The 21,329-nt window shown below is 43.9% G+C and overlaps 1 protein-coding gene across 8 annotated transcripts in view; it reads left to right on the plus strand.

The window, feature by feature from the left end:
• Positions 1 to 21,329, plus strand: part of AUTS2 (activator of transcription and developmental regulator AUTS2) — a 1,064,271-nt gene that overhangs the window by 475,455 nt on the left and 567,487 nt on the right. For all 8 annotated transcript variants that reach the window (XM_082714253.1, XM_082714252.1, XM_082714257.1 and 5 more), the window contains 2 exons: positions 2,515 to 2,610; positions 17,741 to 17,776. In XM_082714253.1, the coding sequence (XP_082570379.1) occupies positions 2,515 to 2,610; positions 17,741 to 17,776 (132 nt within the window). The remainder of the gene's footprint in view (positions 1 to 2,514; positions 2,611 to 17,740; positions 17,777 to 21,329) is intronic.

Consider the following 21,329-nt stretch of genomic DNA (forward strand, 5'->3'; position numbering starts at 1 on the left):
TTGTGGATGAAGTCAGTTACCGCAAATATATCTGAAACATATTCCATTGAGAATACTGATACGCTGCAGACTCGTTATTTTCATGTGAAATGCTGACATCTGAATGGGCTCTAGGAAGTAGAGTGAGAACAGCAGTGAGTCATATGGACGTGAACTGAGTCCTAGACCCTGTGCCCAATTCTTAGCACCTCACTTGCTCTATTTCGTCATTCACACAACAGAGTAAACATGCATTTACTCAACTGCGATCCAGGAAGATAAAAATTATGACATGATTATGACATGACCTATAAATTAGAGTATCCACCCCACATGTAGATGTTATCATCCGCCCAGTTCATTTAGCAGTGCGCCTTTTCAGACTTGAAAATGGATCATCATTACCCGAGGCCTTTAATGGGGAATGGTGTATCACCTAAACTTGGAAGGCACATCAGGAAACGAAGACAGACAAAGAAAGAGCTCTTCAAACAGCATGGTGATCGTATCTGAGCTTCAAAACAGTCTTGACCTGGAAACCCCCGGGAAGTTGAGGGTGTGCCCTATGGGGTGAGGAAACCTAGCGTGAACAGACAGATGCAGGACAGAAATGGACATGACATGTTCAGGAGATTGGGAGAAAGTGATGTTCATTTTCCATTAAATTCCCTTTTATTGTAAGTATAAAAAATGAAAACTTGAAGAGAATGACAATATTCTGAACTTTTATTCCATAGTAATAAGAAAAGGCTCATATAGCTTGTGCCTGAATTAACTTAGAATTAGCAGATTTCGCAGTAATTTAGAAGGAAACTAAGCCCTTAAGGGCCCAGGAGGATACAAGCTAAAATGAGTATCATTTTTCTGGGTTCCATTAGAGAAGACTTCTGGAGAAAGGGATTTTTAGAAGAAAGTGATAAAAGTAGATTTGTAGGAAGGCTGAAAGCAAAAAGGAGTGCTCTGTATGGTGGGTGTTGGGGACAGCTTATTAGATGGTGTGACCCAAAGTGGGATCTGAACGGCAGATTTTAGAAGAGGCACGTGAGACAGGGCGTGCGGGTTCAGATTTCATTCTCCGCTTGTCTCGGTTCACATTCCCCTTTGGCCCCGGAGCCACATGAAAACCTGCAGGCACAGATGTTGCTACCTATTACCCGTTCTTCTCTCTGAAATTCCCTCCTGCCCAGAAGCACGGGGCTCGTGTTTTGTTTGAGACTTTCCATGTCTGATCCATGGACCCCCTTAGTAATGTTTCTTCCTATTTCCTCCCAGAAGGAAATCTCTGTTCCAGATAAGGCTCCTTCTGATCATTTCCGAGCATGTCGCTTTCTGCCTCTCTCCCATCAGAAGTATCTGCCCCTCCCCTCAGCCACAGGAGCTCAATCTGCTTTTGAAACCCAAGGCTTCAGAGATTACTTTTCTTCCGAATGTCACTGGCTGTTTTTTGGCGTCCCGTTACGTTCATTTCCTTGTCTGTTGTATCTGCCTGGTCCGCGCTCTTTCTGTTGCTGGATTAAGGACGTTATAGAATGGCCGTGTGTTGTAACCTGCGTCGGATTTCCTGGGGTCCCTGCAAAGGCGGTTCTTGACGATGACGTTGCCGGCTAATGGCCCCTATGTGTGTGTCTCACAGTCTTCTCCAGACTGCTGGTTTGAGATTCTGTGTGTTTATTCATTTTAATGGAAAATCAGAGCTGGGGAAATGTGTAGAATTTTCTGAACATAAAAATCAAAGATGGGTAAATGTGGAAAATTTTCTGAACATGAAAATCAGAGCGGGGTGAATGTGCAGGAACTGCTAAAATGTAAGCTTTGCAAGAGCAGAGACTTTTTGGGGGGGGGCGGGAGTATAGTGCCACCTTTCCAGCTCTTAGGACCAGGTACAGAAGTAGCACTTAATATGTGTCTGTTGAAGGAGTCGTGGCTTAATTGCTTAAGCCCTAGGTCTTAATCTGGGTACTCTTAAAGATCTGCCGAGAGACCTCCAGAAGCTGTCTCAGAAATTAGGATCAGGATCTTCCCAGAGGAGCAAGCATAACACGTAACGCCTCATCGTTTTCTCCTGGAAGAAAACATTGCTTTTGTTCTGTTTTGCTGTGTTCTTTCTTAAGGAGACAGAGGGGAAAGGTGGGCCACCATAGTTAGTGTAATCTGACTTTAGCTAATTCAGTGTTTTTGGTCTTTTTCTTGACAAAAAAGAGCTCCCAGTAGAACAGAGGAAAAAGTCTGAGGGAAGATTACTTTCCGAGATTCATGGACCTTTGTTAAATTTTTGTCAAGTGTTTTTTTCTTTTTTTTTACCCTGGCTGGCTCACTCTTATTTACAGTGACATTTTATGGTAAATGTTTTGCTTATCCTTCTCCGTGTTTCTTCCTGCGGCAGCTTGCCCGGCGTGGCTCAGAAGCTGAGAAGAATGTGAAAACGCAGGACCTTCAGTTGTTCACTTTTAACAAGACTTAAAGAACCCGGGCAGGGGCCGGCTGTGTGCGGAGACCACTGACTTTTGTCTCTTTCCTCTTCTCTTTTGCCTGCAGCTCAAGCCAGGCCAGAACAGCTGCAGAGACAGTGACAGTGACAGCGGAGAATCCAAGGGCTTCCACCGGAGCAGCTCTCGGGAAAGGCTCAGCGATGTAAGTGTAAAAAAGACAAAAAAAAACATCCCACGAAACCTCCAGACCGCCCATTCCTGGGGTCCGGTCTCTGCCTCCCCGCGCTCCTACCCTGCCCGTCACTAGGTCTGCGCGAGCTTTACAGCGCCCTCTCTCTCGGCAGACGTGTTTGAGCCTGGCCTGGTGGTTCCGTTCCAGAAGGTGGTGTGACACGTAACAGGGCGGGTGGGATACTTGTTAGCTTAGGAACCAAAGGTGACAAAGCGCCGTGATGATCCTTCCATCATCAGGGTGCGAATGAAAGCGGTGCTCCCATTGCGAGGCGACACCGTTTAATGTGGGGCTTTCTGTCATTTCCTGGCCTGCGAAGCCCCCGTCTGCTGCTTTATTTCTGTAGGAAGGGATCAGGAACTGGCCACTTGCTTGGCAAGAGAAGGGGTTTTATGTCCTGGCAAATGGTTGTGATAACGTGCCGTGCCTCTTGAGGGGTCCATTAGCCCCCAGACCCGCCTCTGACTGCTCTCCAGCCTCCTGTCCGCCGACAGAGCGGATGATGGTTTGCCACTCCTGGAACCACCTGATCCTCTGGGCTCTCTTTTCTGCTAACCTGACATGTCACAGAGCAGGATTCTTCACCCTGAGAGCAACACTGGGAAGCGTTCTTACAAAAGGATGACGTAGGGAGACATTTTTATTAGGGTTGCCAGTGAAGGCACATTAACAGACTAGGAGAGAACGGTACTCTCAAAGAGACAGCAGTTCAGAGCCTCTGAGCTTTAAGAAGAAGAAACAGAGTCAGGGCATAGAATTAGGACAAAAAACCTTTGCTCCTTGTCTCACTCTTTTTTTAATCCTCTACTGCAGTCGCCTTCATCCTGGGATACGGGATGATTCCATGCGTTGCAGAGAAAAAAATATTAGAACTTATTGTTTTTTGTCTACAAACAAAAGACATGAAACTTTGCTAATATGTGGTGAGCTGGGAGTAGTTCCGGTACATAATCTGTAAACTCCCGTGCTGTAGGAGTGTGCCCCAAGCCGTGTTTAACTGCGGGGGCTCCTAAGCATGAGAGGTCGGAACCACCGCTGCACATTGAGTCATTCCCTGTGATCGTCTCCCACCCACTTCTCCAACGTCCAAGGCAAATAGTCCTGAGACACACCACTCAGGAAAGTCTGAGAGACTTAGAGTGAGACTTGACGTCCGGAACATTGAATTCTAAGAGAATTCAGTGGAGTAAATAAAGTATAATTACTTCTGTAGTACTCTTAATATCTGAGTTATAGACATCTGCCTCCTAGCTAATGAGGTTTAATATCAATGATACACATAAAGGATCCAACTTGGTCTTTTGCTGTGTGGGTATGTCTGTGTCTAAGTATTTCTTTGTGTGTTTATGTGTTTCATTAACTTTGTGATGGAACTGTAAATTATAATAATAAAACAGTATTTCTTACCTAAGTTGTTAAAAATATTTAAGTAGCTCCTCTTGAGCTTTGTTTTTAATAGGAGATCTCACAGACTCTGGAAATTCCTCCAGGATTAGTCAGTCATAATTTCATCCCAGAGTGGAGAAATGAAAGCCCCATTAAATCAGGGGACAAGAGTACAGTATAGTATAGTCACTGAGATCTCTTGGTTGGTTGCCCTGAATTCACTTTCCATTAGATCAAAAGAAATTGGCAAAAGATATTTTGTGTTCATGGATACAAAGACTCGGTATTGAGATTCTACCCAAAGCAATGTACAGACTTAGGGCAATTCCTCTGAAAATTCCAACATCCTTTTTTGCAAAAATGAAGAAACGGATACTCAGATTGCTGTGGAATGGCATGAGACCACTGGTAGTCAGAACAGTCTTGGAAAAGAAGAACAAAGTCAGGAAATTCACACTTAAACAGTTTCAAAACTTACAGCAAAGCTATAGTAATTGAAACAGTACAATACTAGCGTCAGAATAGGTATACAGATGAATGGAATAGTATTGAGTATTTTATTTTTTTAAAAGATTTTATTTGTGTATCTGACAGAGAGATCACAAGTAGGCAGAAAGGCAGGCAGAGAGAGAGAGGGAAGCAGGCTCCCTGCTGAGCAGAGAGCCCGATGTGGGACTCGATCCCAGGACCCTGAGATCATGACCTGAGCTGAAGGCAGCGGCTTAACCCACTGAGCCACCCAGGCGCCCCTAGAATAGTATTGAGAATCCAAAAATGAACCACACATCTGTGGCCAATGGATTTCTGATATGAGTGTTAAATCCATGCAGCTGGAAAAGAATTCTCTCTTCGAGGGATGGTGCTGGGACACCTGGATTTCTTTATACAAAAGGGGGAAGTTGGACCCTGTGTCACATCGTTAACACAGAAAAACTCAAGATAGATCAGTGGCTTGAGTGTAGTAACTAAAATCATGAAACCAAAAGAAGGAAATTGGGTCAATTTCCTGATTTTGAATTAGGCTGAGAATTCTAATATATGGCCCCCAAAGCATTAGCAGCAAAGGGCATTATCAAGAAAGTGAAAAAAAAAAATCCCTATAGAATGGGAAAAAATATTTACAAATCATAAAACCATTAGGTGTTTTTAATATTCAAAAATGCACACAGGACTTGAATAGACACTTCTAAAAAACATTTACAAATGGCCGGTAAGCACATGAAAGCGTCTCCTCATTATATCATTAGGAAAATGCAAATCAAAACCATAATGAGATACACCTTCACATCTACTAGGATGGTTAAAATTAAAAAAAAAAAAAATGTTGGGGAGGAATAAATGTCAGGGATATAGAGAAATTAGAACCCTCGTGCATGATGGTGAGAATGGAAACGGTGCCGTACTGCAGAAGAGAGCTCGGCAGTTTCTCAGAAAACTAAGTATGTAATTATCATGTGTCGCATCAGTTCCACTTTTAGGTATATACTCGATCAAATTGAAAATAGTTACTAAGCGAGAGATCTCCATGGCTGTTTTCAGTGCAACATCATGTACACTAGCCAAAGTTAGAAACCACCCGCCTCCATCAGCAGATGAACAGATAAAGTGGCATGTGTGGGCGGTGGAACATTACTTGGTCATGAAAAAGGGACGCGTTGGCATACACGCAACAACGTGGATGAACCTTGAAAACGCTATAGTAAGTGAGAGAAGCTAGTCATGGAAAGACAAGTAGTGTATGGTTCCACTCAGATAAGGAGCCTAGAATATGCGAATTCCTAGAGTCAGGACATGTCATGGGAGTGGCAGATGTGAGGTGTGGGGAGTTACTTATTAATTAATGTTTCAAAGTTTCTGTTTAGGGTGATGTTTGGAGAACTACATCCTCAGTGCAGAGAATACAATCAGTGTCACCAAACTAGAACCCTAAAAACGGCTAAATGTCAAACCGTATGTTACACATGTACTTTTTGCCACAATAGAATAATGCTAAAAAAAACATTATCCTACCAATTTTATATCAAGACTGTCTGTGTAATACTTTGAGTTCATGATATGTATTAATTATTAAAACTCATACCTTTTGCAACAATAGGATCAAAATAGGAAAGGTGAAATTAAAAAAAGAAGAAGAAGAAGAAGAAGGAAAAGGAAAAAAAAATAATAGTTGACATTCCGTGAGATCTTCCAGAACCTCCAGCCACTGACTTGCTTTGCGTGAGCCATTCTGAGGTTGCAAATTCTTACCTCGGGCCTGCTGCAGTCCAAAATTTGCTGAGATGAAACACACAAAATTATTTTTTCTGGATACCAGGCTTCACGTAGCCACACAGTATTCTAAAAAATAAGGATGCCCCTACTTTTTCTTTAGAGGAAATTAGTAACTGATGACCTGAATGACTCTCCGAGAGTGAGGAGATGAGGACCACTGCTGGCTTTGCTGTGTGTGGTCTTACTGTGTCTCTCCTCACCAGGCTTTGCTCCCGTTACTTGAACCTACGGGAACCAGTTACCATCGGCCGTTCTGAGGCCCCCCGTCCGTCTACTCATCACGTCTCTGTATCACTTCCGTGTCCGGTTCTGTGGGGTTTTCTCCTCGTTGTGGATGGTTACGTCCTGTCTGTCTCCTTTGCACGCTCGACGGTTTGGAGGGGATGGCAAACACTGTGAATTTTTCTTTATTGGCTGCTGGATCGTTTGGGTTTCTAAAAACTTTCTTGAGCTTTATTCTGGGATGCATTTATGTCATTTGGAAGTAGTTAGATTTTCCTGAGGTTTGCTTTTAGGCTTTCCTGGGTGGAAGCCGCACAGCGTTTAGGCTGAAGCTCACTTTTTGCCCAGTACTGACCCTCCTGGCCCGTTCCTGATGCGCTCCGTGTTTGTTTCCCGGCCTTGCCCGCTGGTGGCAACTCGGGCCGTTTCCTGCCTTGTGTGAGCTCTGGGCACTGCTCTGCCAGCTCCTCTCCGGTGGGTGTCCCCTTGCTTGGGGACTTTCCTCTACCATGTGGGCACAGGTGGATTCAGGTGAAGACTAGGGGGACCTTTTGCAGCGCTCATGGTCCCGTCTGCCCCTGTGAAGCTGTCTTCCTGCCATCTTCGGCTTCACACAGTCCAGCTGCCGGGGCTCCCTGCAGGTATCAGCCCTGTCTTTCCAACTCGGGTCCTTCTCAGCTCCAGCGGGCCCTCCCCCGCTTGCCCAGCTGGGCATGAAAACTCTGCGCAGGCAGTAAGTCCGGCGATTTCCTGGCTCATCTCCTTTGCTTCCCTGGTCTCTAAGATCATGCCGTGCAGTGCCGGTTGCCCGGTTTCTAGACTCCCTCCCCTCCTACATCTGTCTGGTTATCTGGTTGTTGTTTAAGGTGAGAGGATGTATTTGTTCCCCGTGAGTCCATCATACCGACTCCTGGTTTTGCAGCTGAGATAAAAATTCCCCTAAGTCTTGCACTCACTTTCATTATTTTTAGAAGCTTTGGCGATGGAGACTTACTCCCAGGTGCAGCTAATGAAGACATTCTATCATTCCAGCTTGGTTGCTTTGAATTGGGCAGGCGAAAAGAGGAAGAGAAAGAACTCCACAGCGTAGCTGGAGGGTTTGACTCATGGGTAAAGCTTCAAAACCAAATGGGCTTGGCTTTGCTGAATTACGGATTCCCAAACTGTATTGCCAGAAGGGAGCATTGTCTGCAGGGACTCTCACATCAAGGAGACATGGTAACTTGTTTCCATTAGTCGCTAAGGAAAAAGTTAAGGGGAATAATCGAGTATATAAATATTCATGATGAGTTATTCAAGCAGGACAGTATTGCATCTGACTTATACAGAATTTTGTAACCGAGGAAGTTGCCAGAATGTAGGGACTAAACTCACTTATAAATTAGTAAGTGAAATTGTCAAGTTGTGAACTGACCCTGCACATTCATGATCAACACACCAAGTTTTTTTTTTTTTAAGATTTTTTTATTTATTTATCTGACAGAGATGACAGAGAGGCAGAGACAGAGGAGGAAGCTGACTCCCTGCTGAGCAGAGAGCCCGATGCAGGGCTCGATCCCAGGACCCTGAGATCATGACCTGAGCCGAAGGCAGAGGCTTTAACCCACTGAGCCCCCCCAGGTGCCCCCAAACACACCAAGTTTAAAAGCAAAGAACTCGGTCTTTCCAAGTCTTGGTTTCTTTTTCCATGCACTGGGGATAATTTCACATACCTGGTAGGTCTCCTGCAAAGATTACCTGGCTCGGTGCCTTCGAATCGCGTCGTACCGTTCTTGGCACATCCACGGTGCTCAAACATGTTTATCCTTTCTTTGGTCCCAGATTTAGAACTTCCCTTAGGAGCCTCTCGCCGCTTTTAAATTTGCATTCCTTTTCTGTCTCGGTTTGACAAGTCCTGCTTATCTCCACCATGACCCACAGGACTCTTCCTCTCAGATAAAAATCCTTGTTACGTACGGCATGTGTCCTCAGCTGCTTTTCTCCAACCGGAACTGTCTGTCCCTCTTAGGGCAGCTCTGTCCTGGTACTGGAGCCCAGAGCTGGTACCCTCAGAGTTAAGCTCTGCTCCTTCCTCTGTCTCACTGGTCTGCCGAGGCACCTTCCTTTACCAACTGGCTGTGGTTTTTTTTTTTTAGATAATTTTTTATTTTTTTTAAATACATATAATATATTTTTATCCCCAGGGGTACAGGTCTGTGAATCGCCAGGTTTACACACTTCACAGCACTCACCATAGCACATACCCTCCCCAATGTCCATAACCCAACCCCCCTCTCCCAATCCCCCTCCCCCCAGCAACCCTCAGTTTGTTTTGTGAGATTAAGAGTCACTTATGGTTTGTCTCCCTCCCAATCCCATCTTGTTTCATTGATTCTTCTCCTACCCACTTAAGCCCCCATGTTGCATCACCACTTCCTCATTTCAGGGAGATCATATGATAGTTGTCTTTCTCGGCTTGACTTATTTCGCTAAGCATGATACGCTCTATTTCCATCCATGTTGTCGCAAATGGCAAGATTTCATTTCTTTTGATGGCTGCATAGTATTCCATTGTGTATATAGACCACATCTTCTTGATCCATTCATCTGTTGATGGACATCTAGGTTCTTTCCATAGTTTGGCTATTGTGGACATTGCTGCTATAAACATTCGGGTGCATGTGCCCCTTTGGATCACTACGTTTGTTTCTTTAGGGTAAATACCCAGTAGTGCAATTGCTGGGTCATAGGGCAGTTCTATTTTCAACATTTTGAGGAACCTCCATGTTGTTTTCCAGAGTGGTTGCACCAGCTTGCGTTCCCACCAACCATGTAGGAGGGTTCCCCTTTCTCCGCATCCTCACCAGCATCTGTCATTTCCTGACTTGTTAATTTTAGCCATTCCGACCGGCGTGAGGTGGTATCTCATTGTGGTTTTGATTTGTATTTCCCTGATGCCGAGTGATGTGGAGCACTTTTTCATGTGTCTGTTGGCCATCTGAATGTCTTCTTTGCAGAAATGTCTGTTCATGTCTTCTGCCCATTTCTTGATTGGATTATTTTTTAAAGTGGTATTTGGGTGCGGGTGTGTTCTCCTTGACACTGTGCATGTTAGATGGCACAGTGCGCCTTACAGAGGAGTCCTGCGCCCCTCACTGCGTCACCTGCCCCGTCTCTGTTTCCCGGAGCCCAGCAGTGCTGCCTCGTCTCTGTTTCCCGGAGCTTGGCAGTGCTGCCGGCGTTGTTTCTCCAGCAATCTGAGCTCGCCATTAAACTTCCTTAAGATACCTTGGACTGGGTCCACACTCGCGAGGGTAGTCTGTGGAGCCCTCCACGGGCAAGTCTGAAGCTTCCCCTTCATCGTCCCTCCCCTCCCTCTACTTGCCCATCTCCGTACCTTCTGCTTGGTCCCTCTGATCCACCATTTTTTTTTTCTTAATTAGCATGCACTTTCTACTCTACCTGCCTTTGGTTTTTCTTTTGTAATCCTTTTTCTTTCTTTCTTCCTTTCTTTCTCTTTTCCTTCTGCTCCAGTGTCACTTTCTCCAGCAAATTCTTCCCACCATCCTGTGGAAGTAAACTGCTTTAATGCTTTATTGAAATGAGTATGTGGATATGGCTCCTTTCTCTGAACGGTTCTTTGGGTCAGGTTTTTGGTTATGAGAAGGGTGAAAAATATTTAGTACTTTTTAAGGGTTTGAGACCTTGAAGGAATCGAAACATTTCAGGAAATCATGCAAAGGGATTGAATTCTAGTAAGTGTTGTGCTAAACCGTTCTCTAACCTGATTGTTGAAGTCATGTGCACCATTTAACATCATAATTGAGATGCTTCCTCCTGCATCGTTTTCAGCTACCCTGGACGCCCCAGGTCTGTCGGTCCCCCTGTGCGGTCGCTCGTCCATCCACGCAGCGTGTGTCTTTGCCTCTGTCCTTCCCACTCTCCCGCCCGACCTTTAAAGAGATTTTACTCCATCCCAGGGTGACTTGCTGCTAAGAAAGAAGCAGCAGACATGGGCCACACCATCCATGAGTTCCCCTGTAGTTAGAAGAAAATCTGGCCAATTCCAGTCCTGCAACATAGTCCTGCTTTCTGTGTCTTCTCTTCTCTCCCTTTTCAGCGTTTGTGTTAGATTTCCCTTTGCTCTGACAGCTTGTTCCTGCCCTTTTCTGTTCCAGAAACATACATTCATGTGTTTCCCTGGGTGTGTCAGCAGTTAGATCATCCAGAAACATCTACCAGATATCTTGAATGTGTCAGCCGTAGCTCCGCGCACTTGAGGTTGACTGAGGAGCACGATGGCGTCTCCGTCCTCAGGAGGCTACCGTTCTGTGGCAGGTGGCCGACGGTAGAGCTGTGAGCAAACAGGAGAACTTTCTGAGACAGTGCATTTTATGAGGAAAACAACACAGTGATGAGGGTGGAAGGGCCCCTTGAAGCAGGGTGACGGAACGAGGCCTTTCTATAGATGCCATTTGAACTGAAGCCTGCCTCACAAAGTGGTGGCAGCCCCATGAAGAGCTGTGGGAACAGCATCCTGGGTGGTGGGAGCAACAAGGTCCAGAGCGAGTCAGGAAAAGCGCGACATGTTTGTGGGAAAGGAAAGAGGCCAGTGTGACTGGGTCTAGAGACTGAGCACCAGGCCTGATCACGTGAGACCTCCTAGTGCCTGGTAAGGAGGCCAAGCGTGTCATTGGTCTCTTGGGCCGCTGTAATCGAGGACTACAGGTTTTGAGGCTAAGATTCCAACATTAAGGGTGTCAGCAGGGCTATGATCCCTCTGGAAGCTCCAGGAAGGATCCTTCCATTCCTCACCTCGCCTCTGGGGGCATCTGGCCTTCCTTGGCTTACAGTTACAGCACTCCAGTGTCTGCACCTGTCCCCACCCGGCCTTCTGCTCAGTGTCTCTCTGCGTTGTCCTCTCTTCTTCTTAGAGTATAGTTGTCCCTGGATTTGGAAACCACCTTGATCTAGTATGACCTCAACTTCATCATATCTGCAAAGACCCTTTTTCCAAAGAAGTTCATGGTAGTGCTCGCTTCTCCAGCACATATTGCTGATAATGACATCATATCAGTCAGGGTTGTGATATGACGTCATATCAGTCAGGGTCCTCAAGAGAGACTGAGCCGGTAGGGTGTAGAATTGTGTACAGTTACGGAGGCTTATGAGTCTCAAGATCTGTAGTCAGAAGCCTGGAAACCCAGGGGCGTCTGTGGCTCGTTCTAGTCTCGGTCCAAAGGCCTGATCACCAGGAGAACTGAGGGTGTAACTCCAGTCCCTAGGCTGGATGGCTTGAGACTCAGGAGGAATGTATGTTTTGTTGAAGTCTAAAAGCAGGGGTGAAGCTGCCCTCTCAGCTCATGTACAGTCAGAAGAATTCCCCTTACTCTGACAATGTTCATTCTTTCGTTCTGTTTCTGTTCTGTTCGGATGAAGCTCGCCTACGTTAGGAAGGGCAGTATGCTTTATGAGCTCTGTCAGTGGATGTTCAACTTGTACAAAAACACCTTCACAGTAATGCCCAAAATAATGTTTGACTGGATATTTGGGTAACCAAGTGCCTCGTCAAGGTGGCACATAAAATTAACTCTTAGAGTCAATGTTATGAGCGTCCTGGTGGATATGAATATGGGGGAACACTCTTAGAATGTTCAACCCACTACACATTTTTAAGCCACTGGATGATGTTAAAAAGAGTGTTGTTATAATTTTATTTTAAAAATGTTTATTTGCTCTTTATTTGAAACAACAGACAAAGGTAAGACCAAGAATGCAGTGAGGGAAAGAAGCCGGAAAGGACTGAGTATAGATGAGAGCTGGTGACCAGGTGAAGTGGGTTGGAACAGGGGGTTGAAAATCGAAGTCAGAAGGGTCCATTTCCATACCTGATGCTTTCTTCTTGCTGTCCCCCCGCCTTTTAAAATCACATCTTCTGCTTATTAAGCACAAAAGCAATCACTAACAAGAATGATGACAAACAAAAAAAGGAAAGCAAATCCTTTCCCTTAGTATCACCTATACTAGCCTTCATGTTCCCTAAAATTTCCACTCTTAAAACCTTGTGGTATGGATTTATAAAAATTCTCCATTGAAAAGATAATTTTATTATATCTTTGTTTCTTATCTGTAGAATTTTTTGAAGGATGATTAATGTACAGAGTTACATTGGTTTCTGATGGTCAGCATATTGACTTGGTGACCTGGTGAACATGCAGTCTTCACCACGGTAGTGTTGCCGTCTGTCACCATACAGCATCACGACAGTCTTACTGACTCGAATTCCTGTGCTGTACTCTTCTCCTCCATGACTTATTCATTTAATAACTGGAAGTTTGTGCCTCCTGATCCCCGTTACCTATTCTGCCCTGCCCACCTTTCCTTGGACAGCCACCGCTTTGTTCTCTGCATTTCAGGGTCTGTTTTCTTGTTTGTTTGTTCTTTTGTTCTATTTTTTTAGATTCCAAATAAGCGATATCTTAGGATGTTTGTCTTTCTCAGACTTACTTCATTTAGCTTAAAACCTAGGTTTATCCATGTTGTCACAAATGGCAAGATCACATTCTTCGTGACTAAGTAATACTTCATTGAAACCTTAACCACGTTTTCTTTATCCGTTCATCTGTGGAGGGACTTGGGTTGCTCCCGTATCTTGGCTATTATAAATAATGCTACAGTAATCCCAGGGGTGCAGATATCTTTTCAAATTAGTGTTTTTGTTTTCTTTGGGTAAATGCAGTAGTGGAACAGATGAGATGGTATTTCTGTTTTTAATTGTTGGCCTGTTTTTACTTGAGTCTCCCTGGTAGTAATTCCCATTCAAATACAGTTTGTGTCTTTATTAGCTTTTAGTAATCCTGTCTCCAAGGCACATTTCCTAGGATTGAGATTTCAAGTTTTTTTTAATTGTCATTGTTTCTCAAAATGCACCAGAAAACCAATGAATGAGCTTGCTTTGTGACCTTTCCTAGAAATGCGCTTGGCCGTGTGATTATTGGTACGATCCTCTGGTTTTTACTCCCAAGAGAGAAAATCCTAACAGGAAGGTGGGTAGGCCAAGATATTAGACACGATTGGTGTTGTGGAACAATTTTTAAATATTCTACTTAAATTAACCCTAGGGTCAGAGCATATACCCTCCTCTTAGGGTTGAAGTACACATCCTCCCATACTCAAGGAGCGATGATTGTAGCCATGGCCTCTCTGTATGGATGTCTAAGGAAAGGAGCGCACCAATTTTAGATGGATAATGAATTTTGAAATCCCTTGTTGTAGGTAAGCTGTTAACACAGAAATGTTAACATCATGAGTTTAATGAGCAGCTTCCATGATAGCTTAGTGACAGAGATGGAAAGAAAGTCAGGTGGGGAGCAGCGAGGAAGAGTAGAATGAGTGTTTAATGAATGACCGCTTGCACACTTGAATGTCAGCAACAACCTTCTAGCTCCCGGAAAATATCTTTCCACTGTGCATGCCATAACTGTCCCCGCAGCCCGTGTGGCTTGGCGATGGAGGCGGTGTGTTTATAGGAGAGCTCTCCTTTGCAACATAATGAGATCGAGGCGGGTAATTTGCAGAGATTGCTGGAGCAGTGGCCGAACCTACAAAAAAAGGGGGAGAGAGAACCCAGCAGAATGGAAAAACCACGTGAGATAGGAGATCGCTTATAATGAGCCCTGAAATTGCATATCAGATAGCGAGCAGGCCGGCTTTTCCTCAGATTCTCGCCTTCTCACTGCTAAACACTTTCTCTTGCTCTGTTTTCTGTCTCCTTCTGCATCTCGTTTCTACCTGGTGCATTGAAAATATGAATGAAATGGCATCTCTGCCATTTGAGAAAGGAAGAATGAAGCCTTTTCCATGATTCAACAGAAGTATTTGCCTAAACATGGGGGTATGGTATTATTTCAAATGCTTTTGAATCCGAGGACACTTTGGTTTGTTGCGTTCTTTTTAAAAACATCTCTGGTTTTCAAGCCTCATTTTAACTCCTCATCTTTTTTAGATTCTATGGCAATTTTGGCTGTATAGTTTAGACAGAATCTGTCTTCTTTCTGTAGCAAAAAAAAAGGAAAGAAGGAAAGAAAAAGGAAACCAGAAGGAAACCTTCTCCTTAGATGTTGACTGGGGGCAACGTGGGAAGTTGAAATGAACTTGATTTTATCAAATGGTTCAGTGGTCAGGGCATCACCATTTCTTTGCTTTCCTAGGCCTTTTACCTCTTGGTGTGTTTTTCTTTCCTATGTGAGAAATTGGTTCTGTAACTTAGCTAACGTAACACATTTCAAACTATAGAAAAGCTGTTTCTAGACATTTCTATAGCATAATCATGGCTTCAGGTGTTCATGGTTTTCTGACTTGGAAGAAAGATTAATACTGTCCAGTATTTGCATCTATATTCAGATACAAACTTAGATTAGGTATTCATGATTGAGGCTCTTCTGGGCCTTTTGGCTACCAAGTCCTCAGGCATGTGGTGTGCCTCAGGGGCTATCAGTAAACCCTGACCCCTGCCCTGTGGCTAGTCTCAGAACTTCTATTATCTGCATAATAGACGATCTGGTGGAGATCGTGTTGGTGACCAGGGATCGTGTCCCAGTAAATACAAGGCCATAGCCACATTCTTGAGGTTGTAGAATGGGCGAGGAGGTACCTCTTTCAGAGATGTGATTTCTGTTCAGATTTTCCAGTGATGATTGAAGGGAGCTGGCAAGTAGCCAAGAAAAATAGGGTGGAGAAGGAGTAAGAAGGGAAGAAATGTCAGTGCTATGGACGTTCGGCAAAATAGATTAGGAGGATTTTTTTCAGTTTTTTTTTCTTCTCCCCAAATCTAGAAGTCATAGCTTCATGCCCCCAACTTTTTCCTCTTTAGAAAAAGAAGTACGGTGGGTTGAGAAGTGTGGGTAGCCTCTGACCATGAGGTTCTCTATGGTTTCTAGCGAATACTGAAACTCTAATGGACTTGGAGTGTACGTGAGGATACAGTGTCTGCGCTCTTTCATGTGTCTGTGTGTGGGGGGTGTTATAAGGCGGGGTGCTTAAATGCTTTGTTGCATTATGTTAATTCCTCGGCAGTGCAATCAAATTCATGTCGTAATTAAAGCTGTCAGTTGGAAGGCAAGCCAATCGCCACGAAAACACAGCATAACAAATGAAGTGAAATGATTCTGCGTGTAGCTATACAATGCTTCGCCAGGCATGAAATTAAATAAGTAATTTGATGTTGACATCAGAAATTGAAATGATACCCACTGTTCCCTCATTCAGTCGGACCTGCATAAACAGTAGCCAGAACAAATACGCACAACAAAGCCCTCTTCTCCACCTAGCCCCTGAGTAATGCATAATATATATGCAAAATGAGTGTCACAGAGCTTCCCCAGACCTGAAGGATGTAATTTTCTTTGGTATACAGTAAGATGATATGTTTGTGGGGGTGGGGAGGTGGGTCTGGAGGGGGACTTCTGCTTCTGGATAAAATACATTTGCAGGAAGGAGAAGGAAAAAACAACCCTGAAATAAACAAGTGCCCGTGTTCTTTCTGAGTAATTCATCCTAAAATGAGTTTATCTCCCGGGGGCGTGGCTCCAGGGTGGTGGACACCTAAGTTGGCTTTTTCCTTCCTCTATTCCGTGGAGGGCTGTGGGTGCTGAAAACAGGTGATGCTGTCACATGGCTAATCACCGCCCCGAGAAGCCGTCTCCATGGCTACTGTGATCTCCCTACACACCATTTATGGGATCAAGAATGCAGCGAGATCTTTTTGAACTAAGTCCAGTGTGCAAGATCGCACATCTGTTGTCCTTCGCTCTGAGCCTCTCCCAAACACCGAGTGAAGTTTTGCTCTGGGAAGTGCATTTAGGAGCGCCCTGGAGCGGACTGTCCTTACCTGATGCGGATGCCATTCGAGCTCAAGCAGCGTCGTTCCCGCTCAGAAAACAGCTTAAAATCAGGAAAATTCCCATCTACTGTATTTTCGGAGATGCTAAATTCACCTGATCTTTTTTCTCCCCCCGTGCAATCCAACCTCTCATGGATTCGTACATTAATTCAGCAAATACTTGTTCCAGGCATCTTGCGTGCAAAGCGTTGTCCTGCGTGCAGGAGAAGCAGGGACGATGACGTCTGGGGGTGGTCCCTGCTCCGGGTAGTTGTAAAGCAGGGAAGGGACACTCAGGTGGGCGAGCCAGAGGGGAAGTGAGGAACCAGCACGCGGGGACGGAAGTCAGCCCCCCCAGGGAAGGTGTCGTACCTGATGAGGCTAGTCAGGCAGAAGGCCTTGCAGGTTCGAGGACACCACACTGAGACCAGAAGACCGCCCCGGCACTAACTAGCATCCTCTGTGTGTAAGCTTATTTGAGGACTTTCTCGTTCATGAAAAGGAGACTAGAAATTAAAAAAAAAAAAAAAATTGTAATGACAGGTTTTAGGAAGAAAAGAGAGGTACAAACAAGCTTGGATCACGGACAAGTTTAAAACAAAAACCAAGTTCTCTTTTTGGCCTCTTTGCCTAAAGGAGTGATGCCCTGCAAACCTTTCAGAATTTTATTTATTTATTTTAGTTTTCCCAGTGTCAGAAGCGTGGAAGCCCTGAGTTGATCATTCTTAGACTCAAACCGTTGGGGAAAACGGTGCTTTTCACCGCTTCCCTTCACCCTCACATTCTTTGCATTTTATTCTACTAATTATGTTTACAAAACGTCTCCTTTTTGAAAAGCGCTCTGTGTGTACTAACTGGGGCCTTTAGGGAATATACTGGCAAGTAGGTCATGCACTGGAAAAGTCATCCAAACCCACTGGGCTTTTATTTTCAACTCGGTCTGGGCTTTTTCCTCTTGCCTGCCCCTTTGCGGCCACAAAACCGAGTAGCTTGAGACCCGGGCCTTGAATGTCAGCGAGTCGGGGAGGTGGGCTGATGCGTGTCTGTTTAGTCTCAGCGCGGGGCGAAATGCCATCATTAATTCATTACCCAGCTGCCTGTCAAATAAATTGGCAATTACGTCCACCGCAGAAGCTCGGAATTCGGTAAACAGCACGTTAGCATCTCTGAGTTGCTGAGAGACGTAAAGGGGGAAATTAAGCCAACACGGTGTTTGCATCGTAGCAGATGACAAGGAGCCGCGCACGCCCGTGGCGTGATGTAGCGATGAAAACCCACAAAGGGCTGGTAATGAGCTGCGCGGATGGGAACGCGTTAAAAACCGTTGCTGATTTGCCACTTTCTCTTTTTGCTTTATTGCAGAGTTCAGCTCCCTCCAGCTTGGGAACAGGCTACTTCGTAAGTTGGTCCCGACTTCCCCACGTGTGCCTTGCGTCGGCCTTGATTTCCTTCTGTGACGTTTGCTCATGAGGATGTGAAAAGAAAAAAACATCGAAGAAATCCTCTCTCAGTCCTAAAGAGCAGAGTGCTACCCATCCTTTCATTAGGGTTCTTTGATTTTTAAAAGACATAAGCTGTAGGGCCCTGGGGAGATGGAGGTGTGGTTCCCAGGGCGACGGAGAACTGATGGGTCTGGCCACCTTCCCTACGTCTCTGTTCTTTCAGTGACAGGTGACATGAGGATGAAATTCAGATTCAGCGTGGAGCTTTTGATTCACTTTCAAGATCTCTTAAAGATCTTTCCCACAGTTGCAGTGAATTGCCTTTAAAAATTATTATTATTATTTTTTTTTTAATGAAAGGTGGTGTTTTAATGGATTTTTCCCTTATGGTCTGTGCATGTGGCCCTTACAGTTCCTCTGAGCAGCCATGGAAGCCCACGTCCCAGCAAATGCACGGGTATTATTTTATTTCCCGACATTTCTCAGTTCTTCCAGAGGGGTTGGGATGCTGTCAATCCTCAGGGATTATGTCATAGGTAATTTTCTCATGGAGAAATTGTTACTTCATTTCTTTCATTTATAGCAAAATTACCCTTTCTGGATTGAGTAATCTTTTTCCAGATCTAAATAGAAAAGAGTTACCGACAGGCATTATGTACACAAGAGGAAAACATGCCCCTGTGGAGGTTTTCTGGGGTCTTTAAAGGGATCTGATTGGTGTTCTCAGTGACGAACACTGATCCTCTGATGCCCGCTCAGCATTTTCTGAGAAAATAATGAAATCAGGAAAATAAAACAAAGTGGAAAATAATTACTGATTCAGTTTAGTTGCCTTTAAATTTCTTTCCTCTAAGATGCTAATTACGCTGGTTTTCTTGTGCCCACACGTTTCTCTTCATCCATTTACATTAAATATATGAAAACCAGCACCATTTCGTTGAATGATAAGTCTTTCTAAGCTTGGGAGAAGTAGCATATTCTAAGTGTTGATTTTTTTTTATCTTAATCTTATGCTAATGAGGAGAAAAAGGATAAGGATAAAGATTTTTTGGTACCTGCTTAATACAGTCAGCACGCTTATCCTTGCTCCTTATTGTGGCTGAATATTCATGCTTCCAGAAACACGCAGGATGCTGAAGCAGTCGAAATAACAGAAGTAGTCCATCTGCCGTGTCTTCACACCAGGCTGGATGTGGGTTGAGATGCTGGAAGTAAAATCTGGAGGCTGCCAGTGTCTGTTCTCTGTCCAAAAGCTAAATTATGCCTCTTGGCTTTCTTCAGTAGAAGGAGGCCCAAACCACCAACTTAGCTCTTGATCACTTTGGGACTGAATATTCTAGTATTCTTTTTTTTTTTTATTGTCAGTATGATAACCCTGATAGAAAAAAGTCATCTGTAGAAATGCCAAAAATTTTATTATACTTTTTGTCACTTATTTTTCTAATTCAAGGAGGGTATCTTTTTTATTCTTTAATAATATATTCTAAATGAGGAAAGAGTCTGCAGTTACGAATCTAAAATGATTTTTATACTCACACAGTGTTGGAGGAGTAGAAAAGTCTGTCCTTTGATAAAATTGCTCTTGCTTTTATAAAAATTTGCTTACGAAAAAAAAAAAACCACCATGTAGTATTATTAGCTTATGGAAAAGATACGTACCACTTGCATGGTCAGCTCTGAACGCTGACAAAAATGCTCTACTTAGGATGTGTTTCCAGCAATGGGTTTGTTCTGTTATCAGAGTGCAAAATCCATTGATACTATTGCCAAGTTCTCATCAAAAAGTGTCTTCGCTTCAATTTTTATGTCAACAGTACCACATGTAACACTTGATTTCAGGTCCTAACATCAGCATTGGTGAGTTTCACGCTTCTGAGTGGAAATAGTAGATTCACAATTTGTAAGAGTTTTGTGTCAACATTTTTGCACTGTGCTTTATGATCTGTGATATGATATTAGCCTCGACTTGTGTCTGTAATGAAGGCTCAGCACCAGGTAAGTGGGCTGGTGATATGTGGACCCTGTCTTTCTTTTCAGCATCTCTCTGAAGTGTGGACGGAGACACTGCACCAGCAAAGTCACTGTGTTTTTAATGCCATTGAACCATAGTGTGAACGCTGGTGTAAGCAAACTGAGGGCACTCACCTGTTGGGTTTAATGACCTGGAACTGTTTTCTTGAATACTGTCCCTTGCCCCAGCATTACTCTAACGTCACAATTTCCTTTCAATTAGAGTTTATGCTCTTAAAGAACTTTCAGTGAACTAGGGTAAAATGCTGATCGTTGTGCGTGCTAATAAAATAGACACCCGCCCGAGTACACACACACACACTCACGTGTGCCTGTCTGTGTACACCCCGTCCACAGCCAGTGTATTCTACTTTCTGGCAGTTCTTTCCATTTATCAGTCTGTGATGTTAGAGAATTTAAAGAAGAATCCTTTGTTTTTGATTCAGTTGTATTTGTTTACATCTTTCTGGTTTTGTGTTCCAAAGATGTCTGCTTAGGTCTGTTACTTTTCCAATCCATTTATAAGCTGAAGATTTGAGAACAGAGAACAGCAGCTAAAATCAGTATTTACATAAGCATATTGCAAAGGATTCTTAAAGTAGACAAAATAAAGAAGGATTGGAACAAACTTTTCACATTTTTGGGAGCTTTTGAATAATGTGGGTGTTATACACAGAGAGACACACATATATATTCATTACATCCTCAAGCCCAGCTCATATTCTAAATATAAATGGAAGTATAGACTAGTTGGAATCTATTTGCTTTTTAAAAAAAAAAAATTTATTTTGGCAAGAGTAGCAAAACTCGTTGGAGTGTGTAGGGTTTTTCTTTTTCTTTTTTTTAAACGTTAATGCAGTGAACACGTTTTCATTCTAATTTAAATGTTTTGGGCTCTATTCTCTCCTTATACATGTATTTGAAGTGTTGTTGTGCATCGTGGATAATTAAGAACTTAGAGACAGACTGATCTGAAGCCTGGTTGTGTGACCTTGGTCCGGGTATTTAATATCTGTAGATCCACACGCACCTCATAGAGTTGAGAATTCTAAATGAGACAGGGTGTTTAATGCACACAGAACAGCCCTCATTAATAGCAAATTATTCCCATTATAGTGTGTGATGGACACAACTTGGTCTCATTAAGTGGCTGTGTAATGTCGTGGTAGGCAGAGGATCACCAGAAATCAGTGTTGCAAGCAGTGAATTCTGGAACTCGGAGCCGTGGGTCAGGATCGCTCTTGTAGCTTTCGGAGGAGCCTGTGATTGTGTGTTCGGTCAGCCGGAACCACCTTACCCCATCTGTGAACAAAAAACAAATACAGAATTCACTCTCCGTGACCCTCAGTGATCACCATGATGGTAGAATGACCTGGTCGAGGTGTTCATGCATCACAGTTGTGTAATTTGTGCGGTACGGTCATTTGCTTATTCCCTCCGTCAGACTGGAGAGAGGGAGGGACTGCTAACGGCTCTTGAGGTTGGGCTGGAAGAGGAAG

Source organism: Mustela nivalis, assembly GCF_964662115.1.
Source record: "Mustela nivalis genome assembly, chromosome: 19".
Taxonomy (NCBI): Eukaryota; Metazoa; Chordata; class Mammalia; order Carnivora; family Mustelidae; genus Mustela; species Mustela nivalis.